This window comes from Montipora foliosa, chromosome 1 (genome assembly GCF_036669935.1).
Source record: "Montipora foliosa isolate CH-2021 chromosome 1, ASM3666993v2, whole genome shotgun sequence".
Classification (NCBI taxonomy): domain Eukaryota; kingdom Metazoa; phylum Cnidaria; class Anthozoa; order Scleractinia; family Acroporidae; genus Montipora; species Montipora foliosa.
Window position 1 is genome coordinate 54328019 of NC_090869.1, and position 20000 is coordinate 54348018.

The 20000-nt window shown below is 39.3% G+C and overlaps 1 protein-coding gene across 1 annotated transcript in view; it reads right to left on the reverse strand.

The window, feature by feature from the left end:
- LOC137971337 (cyclic nucleotide-gated channel rod photoreceptor subunit alpha-like) overlaps window positions 1–19590 on the reverse strand; it is a 53847-nt gene extending 34257 nt beyond the window's left edge. The window contains exons 1-5 of the mRNA XM_068818167.1: window positions 19362–19590; window positions 14128–14307; window positions 12094–12169; window positions 5547–5724; window positions 4492–4551 (exon numbers count right to left, since the gene is read on the reverse strand). Coding sequence (XP_068674268.1) covers window positions 4492–4551; window positions 5547–5724; window positions 12094–12169; window positions 14128–14307; window positions 19362–19590 — 723 coding nt within the window. The remainder of the gene's footprint in view (window positions 1–4491; window positions 4552–5546; window positions 5725–12093; window positions 12170–14127; window positions 14308–19361) is intronic.
- Between the last annotated feature and the right edge of the window lie 410 nt (window positions 19591–20000).

The following is a 20000-nucleotide window of genomic DNA, read 5'->3' on the forward strand; positions in this document are numbered from 1 at the left end:
TCTTTCTATGTTTCTTTGTTGCGTGCCTGGCGGGCTTGTAAAGAATCCTTTGTGGCCTCTTCTGTGGGTATTGGTTCGGGTATTGATTTTTGTCCTGTTCATTCCGTAACCACTAAGTCTGCCTACTTGTATCTTTTATCCGAAAATGCTGTTTCTCCGCATTGTGAGGAAAAGTTCTTTCCTCTGTTTGGTTCCCTCTACTGGTCTTCTACCTGGCGTCAACTCTTCGTTTTTGATTTAGACCTTACTGTTATTGATCTTTCATGGAAAATTTCTCATGGGGTCCTTTACACGGCCTAGCGCCTTGCTTCTTTCGGTTATGGTCGCTCTACAACGATGAAATGATATATGAAATGGATCATATATGAACTGTGTAACTCTACAATTTGTTTTTGTTCAGATCCAATGGGGTCTTTGCAGCACTTGTTTTTCTATTGTCAGTTGTCTGTTAGTGTCCTTTCCCGGCTTCAGTCGCTTATATTTCGGGCTTCTCCTTTGTGCCCTTCCATCCTGCTTCGTCATGTCTTGTTCGGTTTTTCTGCTGACGAGTTGTCTGTCGTTCCTCGTGTTTTTGTTTATCTTCTCAATGTCTGTAAGCTTAGTTCTGTTTTGGGGGTTCTCGCAATGATTTCCGTTTTAGGGGAAAGCGTCCCTGGGCTGTTGATGTCATGGAGAGTGTAAAGTCTCGTGTTCGGTTTTATCTACCTTTGTTTTTTCGTCCTTTCCAGTCTGACCGCCGTCGTCGTTTCTTTGTTCGTCAGTGGGGTAGTCAAAGTGTCGTGGCTCCTTTGCGCAATGTTTTGGTTGTACATATTTAATTTCGTGTGCCCTGGCCATTTGTCTGGGGTGAACAAACGTCTTGGCGTTGGATGAGTCTGTCGACGGGTGGCCCTTTCGGGCTGCTTTCGCCCTTGGGCTTGGTGATGCTTGTTTTGTTTTTGCCCTGCTGTCCTTGAGTCCTTTTTGTTTATTTGTTTGTTTCCTTCGTTTGTGTTTGTAGGGCCGAGGCTCGATTCCTCGGCGAGTTTGGCGTTTTTGTGCACCCCCGTTTGAGGTGAACCGTTGTGTTTGACGGATTAGTCTGTTTTGTCTGGCGGCAATTACACTCACCCTACCGGGGGGCCAGCTATTCGCCTTAAACATAAAAAGCCCCCTTTCCCGCACATTTGTGATATTTTTACTTTAAAAAAGGGCTCTCTAACTCTTCCATACAAGAGACAGCAAAATGAAGGATGGCACTGAGCATAAGTAAAGAAGCTATGGACATTTCGTAAAGAAACACCAAAAATTTCAAGGTAAACAGCAACAGGAGAGGGTTGCTATGGTTACCAAGCACACTATATTGCTTGTGTGGAGCTGGTATGTTTTTAAATTTTAAATTATTTTCAAAACATAGAAAATTTATATATTTTTTGAAATGTTAGTGTCTGGTCACCATGTTCCTTTGAGAGTTATGAGGTTTTGTGCCCAGGCCCCTGGTGGAGCAAAGTACTTAATTTGATTGGAATAAGCTACTATATTTCTTGGAGTGAAATCTAAAACAAAGCATGACGTTACTGTGCATGTTAAACCTACATTTGTCTTGATGTTGAGATTTCTAAATTACAGATGAACAAAAATCAATGAAATCTTTAGTACCAAAACAATGAAAAATCCATTACATTTACATGTAGATTCCAACTGGTTGTACTTGTATAGTTTAACACACACCAGGACATCAATGTGTGGGACGAATGTCAGTTTGTAGCGTTCTTCTTTGTTTCTTTATTTTGAACTACTTCACATTAGGTTTTGATGTCTCATAATTTTGTCACCTAGACTACTACATGTACACACACAGCCAAAATGGAATCTACTGCTGGAAAAAAAATAACCCTAAATTACCTTCCTTGAAAAATAAAAAGATTACTAAAGCTTGGTTGTTTTGATCAATGTCCGTCATCTTTTCTTGGTAGGTACGTTATGTATGGGGACACATTTTTCTGCATTTCATGTTTCCCATATAAACCCAACAAACTGTTACGTTGACTGAGCATTCAAATTATGTATTTTGGTCGCCTGTGGAAATTGGTTTTCTTCCTGATTCATTCTAGTCGGGTATTCGAAGGTGTTTTGACCCAGTATTTTGATTTTACACATGTACAGACAATTGTCCTCCCTTGGATTTTGCTGGTCCCTTTTAGTCGTAAGGTATGTCTGTTGCACGAGCCAGACAAAGAGAACGATAGAAATAAAATGGCGACCGTAGATGTGGTATTTTACCGCTTGATATAAGGGATCACAATCTGACTTCACTGTATGAGCTTCTGTGATTGGGAGGAAAAAATACAATTGCGGAACTTTTCACCCAATCAGAAGATTGATTTGCTCTGGAACTCGTCCGTTAAAGGTATGTTCCCAGGGGCTCTTCTCGCCTTACTTGAAAACTTAAAGTGGTACTATGATCAAAAAATCACTTCCTTTTTTTCTTCAGATTTTGAAAGCGTGTTCGCTTGACACCTAACTGGCAAAATTTTGCGCTTTGAGTTTTATCCAAAGGCTCTTTGTTTTGAGTGTAAGTTTTGGATTTCATGGTCCGCCATTACTCACGTTCAAAACTGGCCGATTTGACCTCAGAGGGTTGGATCTAGAGAAAATGACGTCATTTACTCACTAGCTTAAAATTTCAGCGTGTAAACGCAATTTATTATATATGCAAAACACGGGTTTAAAAGTCTGAAAGCCTGAAACTCCCGTGCTGCATATTAATTTGGCCGCGTGCACACGCATTGCATTCTTAAACCAGTAAGTCTTTGACGTCATTTTCTCCTCGACCCAGCTCTCTCAAGATTTTAAAGTTAGTAATGGCGGACCAATAAACAAGAAAATTCCACTTAAAATAAACAAGTGTCTTTTTAAAATCAGAACTTAAGGACGGCGCCTACTATTGTTATTGCGCACACGTTCTGCGCATCTTGAGATACTCGGATTTCCTATCGGTGATGCTTTCTAATACAGGGATACTTTTGCGCAGTTTAAAACTATCCAGAGAAAGTAGACCTTAGTAAGTACTCTTGGTATCCAAAAAGAAAATTGGGGGTAACCACGCATTTTTCAGAGATAATTAAGCTTCAATTTGAGAAAGAACGCCATACATTGCTTTGTATTTTAAAGCTTTTTACAAATATTATTCATGAATTATCTTTGAAAAATGCGTGGTTACCCCCAATTTTCTTTTTGGATTTCAATAACACTTGTTAAGACCTACATTTCCTGCATAATCACACACCGGGGCAAAAATATTGTTAATTAGTAGGCACCGTCCTTAAAACTTGGGTCAGTTAGTGTTTAGTTAACATAGTTTTGAAATCCAAAGGAAAAAAGGATTTTTTTTTGGTCGTAGTACCACTTTAACGCCAGTCCCGATTTTGCCCGTGATTTTCTTGTCCCGTCTCGACTGACTGCCCCTGGGTCTCCGAGAATGATTTGCGTTATGCCTATTTGCGTGATGACTTTTACCAGTATGCCTCTCTGCATTTTGATTATCTGCATGACACCTGAAACGGGTGTTTGCCCTTCAGGTTTGGATCGAGGCATTTGATTTGAAAATAACTATATCAATTACAGAGCATTGCATTTCTTATGTCATAGATATACCTCCATAGATAAACAAAATTGTTCTAAATTCACAACGCTTAATAGGAAAGAGTCACTTTTATTGTCTTTCGGAATCGATTTTAGAGAGAAACAATCGAGAGCTCTGCACACAAGTATACTATCGCAACGTTTCTTTCAAAGTAAGAATTTCTAACCCGGATGGATGGTAACTTAAAAATCTTCAGAAAAGATCAAAATACCACTTCTGATACAGCAATTCCTGCTTGTGGTGGGAACAAAGCTTGCGGTAAAGAATTATCCTAAAATAACTTTTTTCAAGCAAATGTTTAACAGATTATGTGCGATTCTTCGGTCCGGTGACAAAAAAAATAGGGGTTATTTGGCAAATCGTTTCTAATGTAATAGTAGAAGAGATTTCAGTGAAGGGGAATACTTTACTAGTTAGAGCAGCAAGAAGCCCTCCGAACTATATATGAATACGTCCTCGCTTCTCAACAAGATTGCGGCCCTCGTTCTAACGTCTTCAGCTCTCGATCGAGGTTTGTTCGGTGACCTTAAAGCAAAAACTCGTAAAAACATATAGAACAACTGAAGAAAAGCAATCCCTTCTTAGATGAATTCGACTTTAAATAATCATGATATTTACCCAGAAAGCTCCACTCATGCAAAGTGGTTTTCAGGGAGGTCCTGCTTCCGATCGAATTGGAATTTAGAAATGTTGGTTTTTGAGGAGAGGACAAAACCAGTCTAGAGAACCCGGAAAAATCCTTTCGGAGCAGAGTAAAGAACTAACGACAAACTTAACCCACATATAGTCCGAGCTCGGAATCGAACCCGGACCACGCCATTGGTGGGAGGCGAGTGAACTGATATCACCACAACACGAACACTTACCAGATATTCGTAGTAAGCTATGACCCTCGAACATACATCTGAAGAGATATTTATGTCTGTCTTTAAATAAGAAACATTAACGTTGCGTAAGTTGAGATTGGCACGTGAATAAAGGGTTACTATAGCAAATATTAAAATTAAAAAGACAGAGCAAATTACCAAAGGTGAAATAATTATAGAGAGACTCTCATATGACCTTGAAAAAGTGTTCGCAGTTTGTTTCACGGACCAATATTTGGCAAGATCAAAACAAAGCTTCCCCTTATTCCCGCCAAGGAAACACCTAAAATGGGCAGCAAACAGTTAAATTACCCAATCACATTACTGCATTTCAAATGACGTCAAAGCAAAATAGCGATCGCTTTCCAAAAAGTTCCATGGTGGAGAGATCTAAATAACGTTGTTTGCATCCGCGTTCACTAAGCCAATGAAAATGGCACTCGTTAAATGTTTTGCATTTTTGTTTTTTTCAAGGTCATGTGAAAGTCGCTCTATCATGGCAAGCAAATGAAGAAATGGAACGAGCTCTTCGTTATCTTTTGTTTTGTTTTCTCTAATTTTGTTGCGATTGTCATTGTCATCTTAGTCGCCTTTTCCATCATTGGCAAAAGAAAACTTAAGATTGCAGCGAAGGTAAGACTTACTCTACAAGTTTAACGAGCACGTGCAATGGCATAATTTTCGCGTGACCGCTAAATCTTCTGTGCTTCGTCGACACGGTAACTTCACACTTTGTCTTCACTTAAATAACCCCGCTTCATCACCAAAGTTATTGATGTCGTTGGACATCGTTGTCATCATCATCATCGTCGTCATGGAGATTTTCAACGTCAAATTCCTCATCATCGTCATGACGATTGTAATCGTCATGGCGATTGTAATCGGCTTCGTCATCCCCGTCATCATTGTCATTATCATTATCGTTGTCGTCATCGTCATCATTACATCATTTTCGTTATCACTATCATTAGCATCAGTATCATCATCAGCATCATTAGCATCAGTATTACCATCGTATCGTTGTCCTTAATTAAACCATAATTTTTCTGCCTTACCATGTGATCTTTAATGACACGCAGATGATGTATATATCTGGCTCTCCCTGAATCCAAGTTCGTCAACATTGACGTCATTCTACCCAAAATTAACCCAAAGAACAATCCAATCCCCACCAGCATGGAAAATATGGAAAACCATTTCTCTCCTAATGTGACAGCGTGTATGTCTCCATAGCTGGAAAGGAACAGAAACGTTAAAGTAAGTTGCTAACGTTGTGTATATTCGCGAGGATTTCAAAAGGGATTAAAACTGCAAGACCCTAAGTTAGTTAAAACTGAAGGGAGAAATCTCATCGATGAACACAGACGAGCGACGAGGAACGGTGAATTCCTTCTTAGGTTGATTTTGAGGAAAGCGGAGCAGACTTTAGAAAGCATGGAAAGGAAGGATGGAATGGATGAAATGGAAGCCCTTTACAAGAAATTATCTTTCCTGTCTTTGAAAAATCAGCTTAAGTGGCATGGATCTAAGAACGACGTACTCAGGTTCTTAACCTTGCACTTGGAAGTAAAACCTAATCAATTTTGAGCTAATGAGAACGGATCTTGTGCAGTTTTTAAGATTCAAAATATCACTTGTAATTTCTACCACAAAGCGAGAACTCTACAAATTCAGGGAAAAGAGGATGCAGACAAACTGAGAAATGATTTAATCAACCTAACTTCAATTCGTTCACATCCCGTTAGCGAAACACCGAACGCTCTTCAGGAAAATCAAGATAAAGATGTTCAACTCAGAGAGGAGATTTCATCTGGCCAAATTTCACTTAGCGATGGTTCAACTACAACTTGTGGTAACACAAGTGAAAGGAATGTTGTTAAATCTCCTGTACTATCCACAGAAGACGACCTAAGCAAGGCTGAAAATTTTATCGATAACGCATATATGGAAATCATTTTGGACTCCAACGGATCTAATTATTCAAATCCGGTCAAAGATAGCAAAGCTGATTTCGATCATCAATTAGCGCAATTGTCGTTGTTATTAAAAGGAGTGTTAAATGAACTGAAGAATTTGAGAGTTTCTCATGCGGCAATACTGGCGGCAAACAATGAAATAACAACTGAATTGACCAAACTACGAAATGATGTAACTTCTCACTTTCGGAACCAATCTCAGAGGTTACCGGAGCTTAATGATCTGAAAGATTCTCATGCTGCGCTACTGACTGCAAGCAGTGAAATTCCTAATGAAGTTATTAATCTCCGAAATGACATAACTTCTCACTTCCAGAACCAATCACAGAGCTTGTCTGATACACAAGAGTGGACAACTGTCAGCAACAATAAAAGACCTGTAAATACTCAAAATAGATTTAAGGCGTTAGAAGATCCTGCTGGTGAAATATCACCTGATCCATCACACGGCGAACTTGGTGACGAAATTTCGCCACAGTTAAACAATGCAAATCCTTCAACATCTATGAGTTGAGCTGACCAATTAGCAGAATATCGATTCTAGCACAACCAAAAGTTTACATCTAAGTCTACTGCTGGAATCTCTGAATCATCCATCCACTCGTCTTCCTCTCGCTAAATCAGCAGTTAAAGCCCACTATTCATCAAAGGAGGTGTCTATAAAAGCAGACAAATGGACGAAAGCCTGCCTCATTGGTGACTCGATAGTCAAGAACATTGAATCTAGGAAATTATCCAGTGCCTTCAGGGAAAAGGTTAAAGTTGAATGTTCGCGAGGAGCAAAGATTAAAGATATCCATAATAAAGCAAATGAGCTTCTTGCTTGCGGCCAACTAGATGAGAATACGGCCTTAATAGTTCATTGTGGAACAAATGATTTAGCCGTTGAAAATGAAGACACGGCTGCCACAAAGTTACGCATGTTGATCACTGACCTTAAACCGAAGGCTCTGTCTATACCGGCTGTGACGTTTAGAAATGATTCAGCTGCTGTTACTGCTCATAAAATCAACCTTTTTAACAGACTCACTGAATCTATTTGCGAGAAAACCAACGTATGTTTCATTGATAACAAGAATGTAATGGCTCATCACCTCAATAGATCGAATCTGCATCTCAACAGTAGAGGGAGTAAAGTCCTTGGTAGTAACCTTTGTAGGTACCTGAGACGTGCTAATTTACCTCCCTCTGGTCAAGAATTGGCCGGGGGGGGGGGGGGTACTGCCACATATGTGCTATATAGGTATGTGCCGCTGTGAAGGGTATGGTTTTCAAGCAGTATAAAAATCAGAGTGTTTGGGTGTAGAATAGGGTATCATTTTTCACGAAACTGACCAGTTGGTTGAAGATTTTATGTAGACTAAGGAAACCAGGAATTGCTACTCAAAAATATAAAAAAAATAAATCGGCAAGTTTAAATTTTCATGACTCAGCCTCAACAGCGTTGATAGGTGACTATCATAAAACGCTACTGGATATTATTAACTGTCAAAAATCGGGATTAAGACGGAAATCGGTGGTATTAATACTGGTTAAAATTAATCAATTTATTGTCTTGATAATGCGTACGTACGTGCTTGGCATTGCTGGACAAGTATAAATAAATCCTTTTTTAAGAAAGAAGTGATTGTGGTATAAGGTTTTGTTTTGGCTTTGCTTTAGACTGTGCTAGTGACCTTAGTTTCTGGAAAACAGCTACTCTAGGATAGGAGTGATTTGGGGAATTTACTCTAGTATAGGGTAGCAAAATCCAGCTGAAACTAGCTCTGGTATAGGCTAAGGGTCTCAGGGTCCCAGCGGCACATCCCCACCCAGAAATTCCTAAAGTACCCCCCCCCCCCCCCCCCGGGAGAATTGGCAACGGTAGCGGCAGGTTATCGGCAGGATCACTTCAAAGTACGATGATCTTAGTATGAATTGTGTAAGGGATAGCATCTTACATTCATCTAACTTAAGCCCTAACTTCCCTACTTTACCAAAAATGAGGGGATTTAAATTGTTTCTCTTTAATATCTGTAGCCTAACTTGCCATCATGACGAATTGTGTGTTTTCATGGAAGATAAAACAATTGACATACTTGGATTGAACGAAACGAATTTGGATAAAACAATTCCCGATAGCAAGGTAGACATTGAGGGATACGATATACTCTGCCGCGATAGGAATAGAAACGGTGGTGGTGTAGCTTTGTACATTAGACAATCCTTGAATTACGTAAACAGACAAGACCTCTCCTCTCACGAAGATTTAGAAATTTTGACGGTTGAAATTAAAAAGCCCAAGTCCAGGCCATTCTTGCTGACAACTTGGTATAGACCTCCAGACTCGAAGGTTGAAATGTTTGACAAATTTGAATACTACCTGCTAAAACTTGATGAAGAAGATAAGGAGAGTATGATTGTAGGTGATACTAACTGTAATCTATTACCGCAAACGCCTGACCGCAATGCTGTTGAAGTTTATTACTGAAACGTACCAATACATTCAATTGATAGATCAGCCAACGAGAATCACTACTACTACTAGAACACTAATCGATCACATATTCACTAACAAACCAGATATCATAACAAATCATGGGGTCTTACACGTTGGTATTTCTGACCACAGTCTTATCTATGCTATTCATAAACATAATACGCCCAAAACTGATCCAAAAGTAATTGAATCTCGACAATTCAAAAATTTTGACATTGATGCGTTCATTGATGACATAAAAGAGACACCTTCCATCTTGCTTCTCTTTTGGATGACCCAAACGAAATGTGGTTAGTTTGGAAATCTCTGTTTCTGGAAATTGCGAATAAACATGCCCCGATAAGGAAAAGGAAAGTGAAAAGTAAATCTTCACCGTGGATATCATCCGAACTGAGGCAGAAGATGAGAAAGCGTGATTTTTCTAAAAAAGCAAGCAGTCAAGCAGAATTCTCATCAAATGTGGAAGTGTTATAAAAAGGCACGGAACGACGAAAACGCTAGTATTAGGGAAGCCAGGACTAACTTCTTTAATGAGAGCATTAAGAAGTATAGTGGTAATCTTAAAGAAACTTGGAAGGTAATAAATAGTTCCCTGGGACGCAATTGTAAGTGACATGTTAAAAATGAACTTATTTATGAGGGCAAAGATTTTACAGAAAAGCAACATATCGCTGAGCAAAATGACCACTTTTGTTCCCTAGGTAGTAAACTGGCATCTGGTATTCCAGACACTGCTTTTCAACCAGAGGACTTTTTAAATAGTACTGACTCAAATTTTTATTTTTGCCCTGTAAGTGAACGGTACATTCACAGCCTGATCACTAAGCTCAAACCCTCGGTAAGTTGCGGATTGGATAATATTTCTAGCAGACTTCTAAAGCTTTGTAGTCCATACATCTCAAAATTAATTCTATATGTGATATTATAAATCAAATGTTGGAGACTGCAATATTTCCTGATGATTGGAAAAAGGCAAAAGTACATCCTATTTTTAAGTCCGATGAAAGAATCAAATACTCCAAGCAACTGTAGACCGATTTCTATTCTACCTGCCATATCAAAAATTATAGAGAGGGTCATGCATACTCAGCTGTTAGAGTATTTCCAAGAAGTAAATCTCTTGACAGACTCTCAATCTGGATTTAGACTAAATCATTCAACCTGTACAGCTTTGATAAGTGCAGTAAACCTTTGGCTTACCAATATGGATGCTGGTAAACTTAATGGTAGTGTCTTTATAGATTTAAAGAAAGCCTTTGTCACTGTAGACCATAACATCTTACTACGTAAACTTTCTTGTTACGGTGTCAATGGCAATGCTCTTGAGTTGCTTAAATCATATTTGATTGATAGAACATAAAGATTTTACGTAAATGGAGTCTTATCCACAGAAAAATATGTATCATGTGGCATTCCCCAGGGTTCTAGACTTGGGCCATTTTTGTTTATAATTTATGTAAACGATTTCCCAAAATGTCGATAACATACAACACCTGGTATGTTTGCCGATGATATGTATATAACTATGGCTCATGAAGATATATCCACAATTGAATGTTCCTTAAATAGTGATTTAGCTGCAGTACACGATTGGCTTCAGACAAACAAATTAAGTTGCACTACCTCCAAAACTAGTTGTATGACTATTGGTTCTCGGCAAAACTTGACAAAAGCTAAATTCATGAATTTAAAGATGGATGATTGGCCAATTGAACATCAACCTTCTACTAAGTTATGGGGGTTCACATTGATGAAATGCTAACCTGGGATGATCAGATCAAACATATTTCATCTAAAATCTCGAATCGCTTGCGAATGTTGTATTTAGCTAGAAAATTAACTGACAATCAAGAGACTCTTAAGTCAATTTACTATTCACTTATACAACCTTATTGTGATTATTTTGATGTTGTATGGAGTGACTGCTCCAAAACACGTGCTGACAAATTACAAAAATTATGAAATAGAGCAGCACGGATTATTACTAGGGTTGATTACTCTATTCGATCATCAGTAGTGCTAAATTAAATTTCTCTAGAGTGGTCTAACTCTAGAAAAAGGCACTTGTTAATTACGGTGTTTAAAGTTAATTGCCCGACGTATCTCCGGGAGTATTTTCATAGAACCTCAGAAGTTCACAATTATAATTTGAGGGGTTCGAACTATGACTTCCAATTACCGCTACCGGGGTGCAAATGCTTGGAACCAACTGTCAAATCAAATACGTGAGATAAGGGATCTTGCAAGCTTTAAACGTACGATATCCTAGGACATATTTTGCTTCGCTAGGGCACATTTTTACTAGGTTTGTTCATGTTATTATATATAGAGGATATTACACGGTGGCGAGAAGATATGAATTTTATGTTCGAGTGGCAAGAACAGTATCTCACGAGTGAGCGAAGCGAACGAGACACTCACAAAGGTGACATACGGAAAATACGCCACTCGGGTCCCGGATGTAGTGGCGTATGGAACCTACGAGTGGTTTAGTTCTCAGTAAAACACTCTCCTCCATATAATAAGATAAATTATGTTTGTTACTAATTTTTACAATTGTTTAAATTTTTTTGACATTAAATAATATTTCATCATCATCAGTCCTTTTTGCGCCATGGGACGCATAAGGCCTCAAAATAATATTTAGCGCTAAGTTATACCTAGTTCATTAGTCGTTTTAACATTTATATTTTGTAATTCTTGTAATTTTTTTAGCACTTACACGGCATGTCTGAAAACCAGCTTGCTGAGCCATTTACCGTGTTTTAAATAAAGTTGATTGATTGATTGAATGACAGAATGCGTTTTTCCTCTCTTAGCCACCCCCCCCCCCCCCCACCCCTTCTCCTCCTCTCCCGAGGTGACGTCTTACTTCAAGTTGTGGAACCCCAATCAAAACTCAACGCTCTGCATAGAGACCAAAGTTAATGCCTTGGCTAGCCGTAACAGACGCAAAGAGTCAAATAAACTTATCACAATAACGTTGCTAAGCGAATACAGAATGCAGCGTCGGTATAACGCCGTTCCCACGTTGCTCACTCTTATCATTGACCAAAAAACCGGAAGGAAGCGTTTAGCGTTTTATGTTGGATGACTTAACACTTGGCCGACAGTGTTACAAGGCGTTAGCCGGGGCTAAAAACTTACCCAGTCCCTGTGGCAGTTGCAGTCGCCCAGTAAAGTGACAAAATGTACCTCTTTCCAACACTGACCGTCTCCACACCTGAATTTAAAAATTTGAGGTAAGCAAACACTGCATATAGACACCATCAAATGTTATCAGTCTCAAATAATGCCTACTCTTAGGATTCTGAGATTCAACAAAGACAAAGAAATACGATCATATGGTAAAAACTATTTCACCCGATGTTTTAATGACCTCAGGGTTTGCCGACTAAAATCTGTAGATTGCCCAAGACACACATGAACGCAAATCACGCAATTAAGCAACAATAATAAAAATTTGGCAAAGACAATTTTTTTTAGTGCTGCTCTCGTCGTCCCTTTTTATAGCGGCTAAAATAATATTAAGAACTTCATTCCAACATGAAAACGATTTTGCTAGTGAAAAAGAAAAATCGTTTGTAGCCTTGAAAGCAAAACTTGTCTAGATCAAGAGTTGGAGGTGAACGTTATCACGTGAGTCGTTACTATGACAACTAATGTCTTTGCACAAACATGGAGAAAAACAACTTTTTTTCTACGGCAAGTGATCTGTCTTAAAACCTTACATATATATGAAGGCCTCAGTATACTTTTAATGTCACAAGGAAAGGAAATGGAAAAATCGGCTTTTATAGATCGTGCTAGCATATTTTTTGCTAGCACTGCTAGCATAATCACTTTACATTGATAAGCCTCAGACCAATTTTTTTCAGTGTTTAAGCCGCATTCGCGGTTTACTAAGGGAGGGAGGGCCTCCCTAGGGTACTGGAGGTCTGGCACGAGATGTCGGGAACCGAAAATTGCTGTTGATGGTGTTGGCAAATTTGCAAAACGGCGTCGGCCAACCCACCCCACCCATGCCCTTTATGTGCTCATGACACTTGGAACAAGGCCGATCGTTTGCATTGTAAATTGTTTAAGAATCACTAATATTTATAAACGAAATGATATATGAAATGAATCATATACTGAACTGCGGATATGAAATCAAGTAAAACTATGATCCTCACAGTTATGGACGCAATTATAAGAGAGAAGCCTGAAAAGTTAGAACCCACAAATGACCAGCTCCCAATGTCAGTGGCTTCATAGCTCCGTTGGTTAAAGCGTCGCACCAGTATCGTGTTATAATTGCGTCCATAACTGCGAGGATCATAGCTTTACTTGACTAATGTTTATCTTCAATCGTTTTCTAATAGCACTTGCTGGTTGTAGACTGAGTCTTTCGATCTCTCAGCATTGATTTGTGTCTGACAAATCGTTTCTGGAAAAAAAAATTCGTGCGTCCTTGCACAATCTTCGTCAATTGGCAAAGTGTTTCCAAAATGAAATCGTCCCGCGACTCTTATAATCAAACCAAAGGATTATCCTTATCGTGAAATAATTAAGTCACTTTATGAGCCCCTTGTTAAAAAAAAGACTTAAGAAAAATAAGGCGGAAAAAAAGCTTTCTGCTACTTTCGAATAGCTTTTCCAACGCTAGATTGCATGGCATGTAATGTGTGGCACTCCGTGACAGATGGTAAGATATTCTCAACAAATGTTGAACCCAAAACATCTTTAATGTTACGTTCCCATGTACCCCTCTCGGCTGTTTTCTGCTCAACGTCATCAGTATCCAAGACTTACTTGTGAGCATTTGGTGTGCAAACGTCATCATTACCCATTTATTCCGTGCGCGCACATTTCTGGCAAATCGAGATTGTTTCTGGTATTCAAGATATGTAAATACTATATCATCGTAACTTTATATATGCGTAAACATACCGACCCTTTGATAATAAAAAAAACACTGTAAAATGTAAACAAGATGGAATAATCGCAAAATATTCACGTTCGCAGAAACTGACCTATTTCAAGATTCTATAATCAGGAATATTCATATTTTTTTCTTGAATACTCGGATTTCTTTGTTCATTATAAATGTAAGTTGAAGCCCATGGAAACCAAATCTTACAGCATTCTTGGTGTTTGCTTATCAGTTTTTATTAGTATTAGTATAATTAGTATTTATACCTGTGCTAAGCTTGATTGCCCAACTTTGCTCGTCACATGCGGAGATACCGGATCCAAAGTTATGACATGCCAGTGAATACCATACGCATGCCATTAAATGAATTGTTATTGTACCGATGGCTGTATATTTGATTGCCCGAATAAGAGTTGTGTTGGATCGCAGTTCGTTCTCTCGGGATCCTAAAAGGGAAGCAATGCAGAGATTTAAAAAAAGTAAACAGAGAAATTTGACGTGCGCGTAAATAAAACCAGGCTTCGCCGAACAATAATCTCATTCTCATCACCAGAGCCTCGGATCGATCCGAGGCAAATTCTGTGTAGGAGAACATGCGCCGTAGGGTTCTCGTAGCCAAAAATCTATTTCAACCTTACAGCGCCTGTTCACTCCTCGTGGTAACATTAATGCACCAATTAGAGACGCTTTTGATTGTTCTTCACAAAAACCAATGACAAGACACTTTGTTTGAGGGTTCCCCAGAGCTCTTCTTTCCCTCAGTCAAGAGAGGAGTTCTGGGGTCGAGATTGCGACCATTTCTGAAATAATTAGGATGCGGCATGGCTATAGACTGTTTTCACTCACGTGATCAGTAACTTTGTTTTTCCACCGAAACAAAAGAAAAAGTTTGCATGATAACAGAGCTCAATTCCCGGAGGATTACTTGGGTACAACAACATGGCCGTCGTGACGTCACGTGAAAATACTCTATACCCTTTTCCCTTATTAAAAAATGAAGTACAATCGCCCGGGTGAGTATAGTTCTGAGGAAAACTGTTTGGCATGACAGTGACTGAGTGGAAGTCATCTTCAGTGGTATAATAACGCTAATCCGCGATTAATTTAATACCAACCAAGGTTTGAATTTTGCCCGTCGAAAGACCAATAACAATCTAATTTTATGTTATCTGGAAAACAAAAAGTCTAACTGAAAATTGAAGACTAAGAATGTTGTGGAAACAATTTTGGTCGGTAAATAAACTGGAAGAAAAATTTCCACTAAAGTTGCGGCTACACGAGAGATTTTTTGGTTGCGATTGTGATGCGATTTTTTTGATAATTGTCGCGTCGCCAGCGCGCTGTAAAAATCATTCTTGTAGCCACCCTCACACAGATGATGCCATAGCTGAAAAACTCGCGAGAAACTGAATGGTTGAATTTTTCGTGACAAAATCGCAAACTGTGTCACTCGTGTAGCCGCGTTGCAACATTTTGCCCTGCATTCATGGCAATTTGTGACTCGTCATGGGGTTATAGAGCTAATCAGATGCAGGAACGTCATCAGTGTTTCGGTTTTCACAACATGGTGGACGCCCGTTGCCCAGATGCAGTCTTAAAAAAGTGGGATTTCTAGACTGTTTAGGTTGCGCGTCAAGGTGTTGTGGATACTTGTTCCCCTGTAAAAGGTTAAAGGAGAGGTACGTGGGCGCAAGGTTGTTGGCGCATTTGTAAGTCATAACAGAGTCCCTAACTAAAGATATAGCTGCTGTTTAACGGGGAGCCAGTTAAGTTGACACAAAAGGGTTACATGGTCAAATTTCCTAGAACCAGTGATTATATTGGAAGCAAAGTTGTGTAATAACTGAAGTTTCTTGACATTAGAGGCAGATACATGTATTCGACCAGACTGTGGTAAGAGCAACGCTTGATAGATTTGGAGGCCAGTGCTCTCTGAGATGATGAAGGGTCTTCTAAGTTTATTAAAGGGCGCCTATAGCTGCAGATATCTTTTTACTAAGTTCCCTTATATGATTAGACCATGAGAGGTGATCATCAATTATGACGCCCAGTGATTTGGCTTCTTTAACTTAAGTAATTAATTTGGCATCGATCTCAATGTTTATCTGATCGTCCAAGAATAAACGTAAACGTTGGTTTGACCCGATAACCGTACCATAAAATCGGTCTTCGCAACATTCAAACTCAATTGATTGGAACTAAGCCATAGATTAAGACGTCTTAACTCTGAATTTAAACCATCCTCAAGATCAGCCAATGTGCTGGCAGCAAAGGTGAAGATGTTAGTATCATCAGCAAACATCCTTCAGGGAGCTCAACCTGAGGCAATTTGGCAGATCGTTAATATAAAATATAGGAATAAAAGTTGTCCACGATAGCTACCCTGTGGGATCCCACAAGAAACCGATGCAGCATTAGACAATTGGCCAGCAATTCAAGGCTATATCTTTGACTTCGGGGGTGAAGATATAAGACTCAAACCACTTAATATATACTGATTGTGTCAGCACCATCTATATGGAGTTTCCATAAGAAAATTATATAGTCAGTGGTGTCGAGGGCCTTTTTAAGATCGATTATGGAAACTTCACCGTTGACAATATTAACCGACCAACTGTTTGCAGTATCAACCAGCGTAGTAAGAGTGGTGTGTTTACGACCAATCACCGCTATCGAAATCCAGATCGTAAATACAGTTTTCAAATATTTTGGCAACGGTCGGTATGATTCGTCGATAATTGTTGGGGCCGCGATCATCCGTTTGGCCCTTTTTGAAATTAGGAGTCACTCTTCCCAATTTCCAATCATCTGGGAAGATAACAGTCAGTTTAGTCAGTTCAGTTCTAGAAAGATATCAACCAGTTTCAGTTCTCAATCGATTTAGCAAAGATTAGTGAAAGGGATGGCGAGACTATGCTGGTAGCCATTTTTAACAGTCTATACGAAATATTTTTATATACTAATCCAGCTGACTTTGGTCAACAGCTTGTGAAGTTCAAATGAGTGAAGGGGGTAGTTTCTAAAGAAACTGTGGTGCTGCGTCGGTGGGGAAGTAGTATACAAAAATTTGGTTTTATTGATGGAGTTGATAATGTAAATTGGCCACCGTACAGAGATTCTAAAAGCTTTAAGAATCTCTGTACGGTGGCCAATTTACATTATCAACTTCGTTGATAAAACCAAAAGCTTGTGAACTTCATCCAGTGATGGTGCTTTCAATGAGAACGAGCCCGGGTTTCAGTTGGCGTGAGATAAGTTTAAGGCTTTATATCAGATGCTGGAATTTCTGAGGCCAGCCTTCCACCAATGGTCAATAAGTGTAGATTTAGTTCTTCAGCTATTTCAAGGGGTTCACTTGTAATTTGCTCGGCAACTGTATTTATTCCCGAAATATTCCCAGCTTTGGTTGAACGTCGGGAAAACAGTTTACTGATTAATTGCCACGTTTTATAGGATTTGACACGATGAGCTGTAGGTTACTAATGAAGTATTTATGTTTGGCTTTCTTAAGGTCGTTATTTGTCTGGTTCCGGTCTCGTTTTTATTGGTCCCATGTTGCCTATATACTGACCAACATAACTTTCCTTTCTAAGCAATCCCTTTTGTGCATTTCATGGCGCAGATGGTCAGTTATCCATACAGCTGGCCTTTTTGTTACCAACCCGTTTAGATTAAAGTGGGGCATGTTCGTCTATGGATTTCATTAGCATATCCTTCCACATGGAGCACATATCATTTGGGTTGTTAAGTGTTTGAATAGCAGTCCATGCCTTCGTTGTAGGTCTCTTAGGTAACTATACATATGGAAATCCTTTATGTGACGGGTTTTAATCATTCTAGCACCTAAACGCTCGTGCTTGGCCTTATATTACATATAAATTAGAGAATGGTCGCTAAATTGCAAGGTGAACAGTAACCGACTTGCCAATTTTATCTCGTCAGTTCGTAATAAAATGATCAATTAAGTGTGTAGGAGTTCATAGTAACCGTTGTCGGTTCATTGATTAGCTGGTTAAGTTTATGAGTGTTAGCTGATGTTATCACGTTGATATCTCCCAGGAGAAAAACTCTCAGTTTTCCGCGTCTATTTTCACTACTATCTTCTCAAAGTCATTTATACCAAGTACTGAAGAATGTTCTGGGCCGGAGCCTAGTGATTTCCAAAACCAACAATTCGGGATTTTCGGAGCTCAAGTGGTCACGAATTTTATAATTAAGATTACATCGCATATAGAAACAGCTCCATCACCATTACAGGCCCCAGGTCGTTAAGGTCGTTAAGGTTGGTTAACGATCGGAAGTCGTGATATTATTGCTTGAGTGTCAGTTAAGCCCAAGTGTCATTGGCTGCGAAGGCAGTGGGCAGTGATTGGTGTGCTCCAATTTTTTGCTCCAGTTTCTAGTTGTTTACCATTTACCAAAAAAATCCGGAAATTTCGGTTGGAATATAAATGGCAAGCCTACTTTGGACTTCCCAAGCCGAAAGTTTCCAGAGAAAACGGGATTTGTTGAAAAGTAGTCCAAAATTCCCAAACGGAATTTCCGAACGGAAAGTGTTTGAATGATTTTGTCTCCCTCTAGACTCTCTCGGTAAAGTTGAACAAATTCTGTAAATGGTACACGTCAATCCCAACTGAATTTCCAATGGAGAGGTTTTGCTTCAGTTACCATTTGAACAAACCTAGCTGTAACCGGTTCCCCCTTCCTCCTGGTAAACAACCACTTGTTTCCTAGTCTTCAGTCTTTAGCCTGCGTATGGCGGGATATTTTTATTGCAGGATTATTTAAACACGCGGGAGTAAATCGATGGTTGCTTCGTTGTTTTGGCCGCCTTGTCCCCTGCATGCCAGTCGCTGCCCATTCGCGGCCAAAACCATCGTACTCGCGAGTGTTTGAATAGTCCTACCATATTATTGAACACATACAAGAGGCTATTCAGATCGTCAAAGCCACCAGAAGACTGAACCAGTACAACCTGAACAAACTACATCTGGCAACAACTTATACAAACTCAAACAACTTATATATACCGACTAACTTACTAGACGTTGTACGGGAAATTGCTGGATCGAAACGAAACTTTAGCCCAGGTTGTCGAACGGTCAGTCAATGTTTTGAGTGTTTGTTGGTTTTCTACTGTGCTTCGAGAGATTTCAATTTTTCCTCTAGGTACTCTGGTTTTTCCCTCTCCTCAAAAACTAATATGGTTTAAGATGTATTAATTTGATTTGATTTGATTTGAGCACGACCCCGCAAGCTATTCAGCTTTATACCTATCGTGCGAAAATAAAGGTTTATCATTATTATAATTTCAGGTAGTTTTCGTCGGCTTGAGCACTTTTGTCATAATAACTTAATTAAAGGATTGGTTTAATTTTCCGAGGTGACGGAAGGAGAATGTGACACGAATTCAAAAATAGCCCTGAAGTTTTCCGGACTTTCCATAAAAAAAGGCTTTTCTACAGCTAAAAAAACCGTTAACTAATAAATGCAAACTTACCAAAGTATGATACAAGCCTGTGCACTCTTAAAATGCGGTTTAACCTCAGTAAAGCCAACGTCTCATGACTGTCCGTGTAAGTCTTGACTCCAAAAGCAAGAAAATCCAAAGGCAGAATGGTCAACAAGTCCAACACAAACAGTCCTCGAAGATAGCTTCGACGGATCAACGATGTATTGTTGACAAGACTTCCTTTGCTAAAATATCCAACGCGAAATCGAAGCAACATGTCCAAGAGAAACAACACGTCAAAGATGTACGCAAAAACCCAAAAAACTGTTTCCTTTGAATTAAGACTTGCTTGAAACGGAACAATTAGACAAGTGAGAAAATTGAAAAGTGTATTGACGGTTTCCCAGTATCGGTATTTGTTCGAACGAGGATTGACCACGAAGGTTCTTTTTTCGAAATGCGTATCGTTATTGGCGAGGGAAACCCCACTGAAAGTTACTTGTACTGGTTGGTCCCACGGAGATGACATTTTCAGCAGTTAAAACTCCTTTGACTTTGTCCTCCGAGAGCGGCGTTGTGTTCTGAAAACCATTTGTTGTTTTTTTTATTGCGTACGCTACAATGACGCAATAGTGGTTTTCGCCAGCTTTCGTGAATCTATTCAGCGCGCGAGTTTCTCTCGTTCAG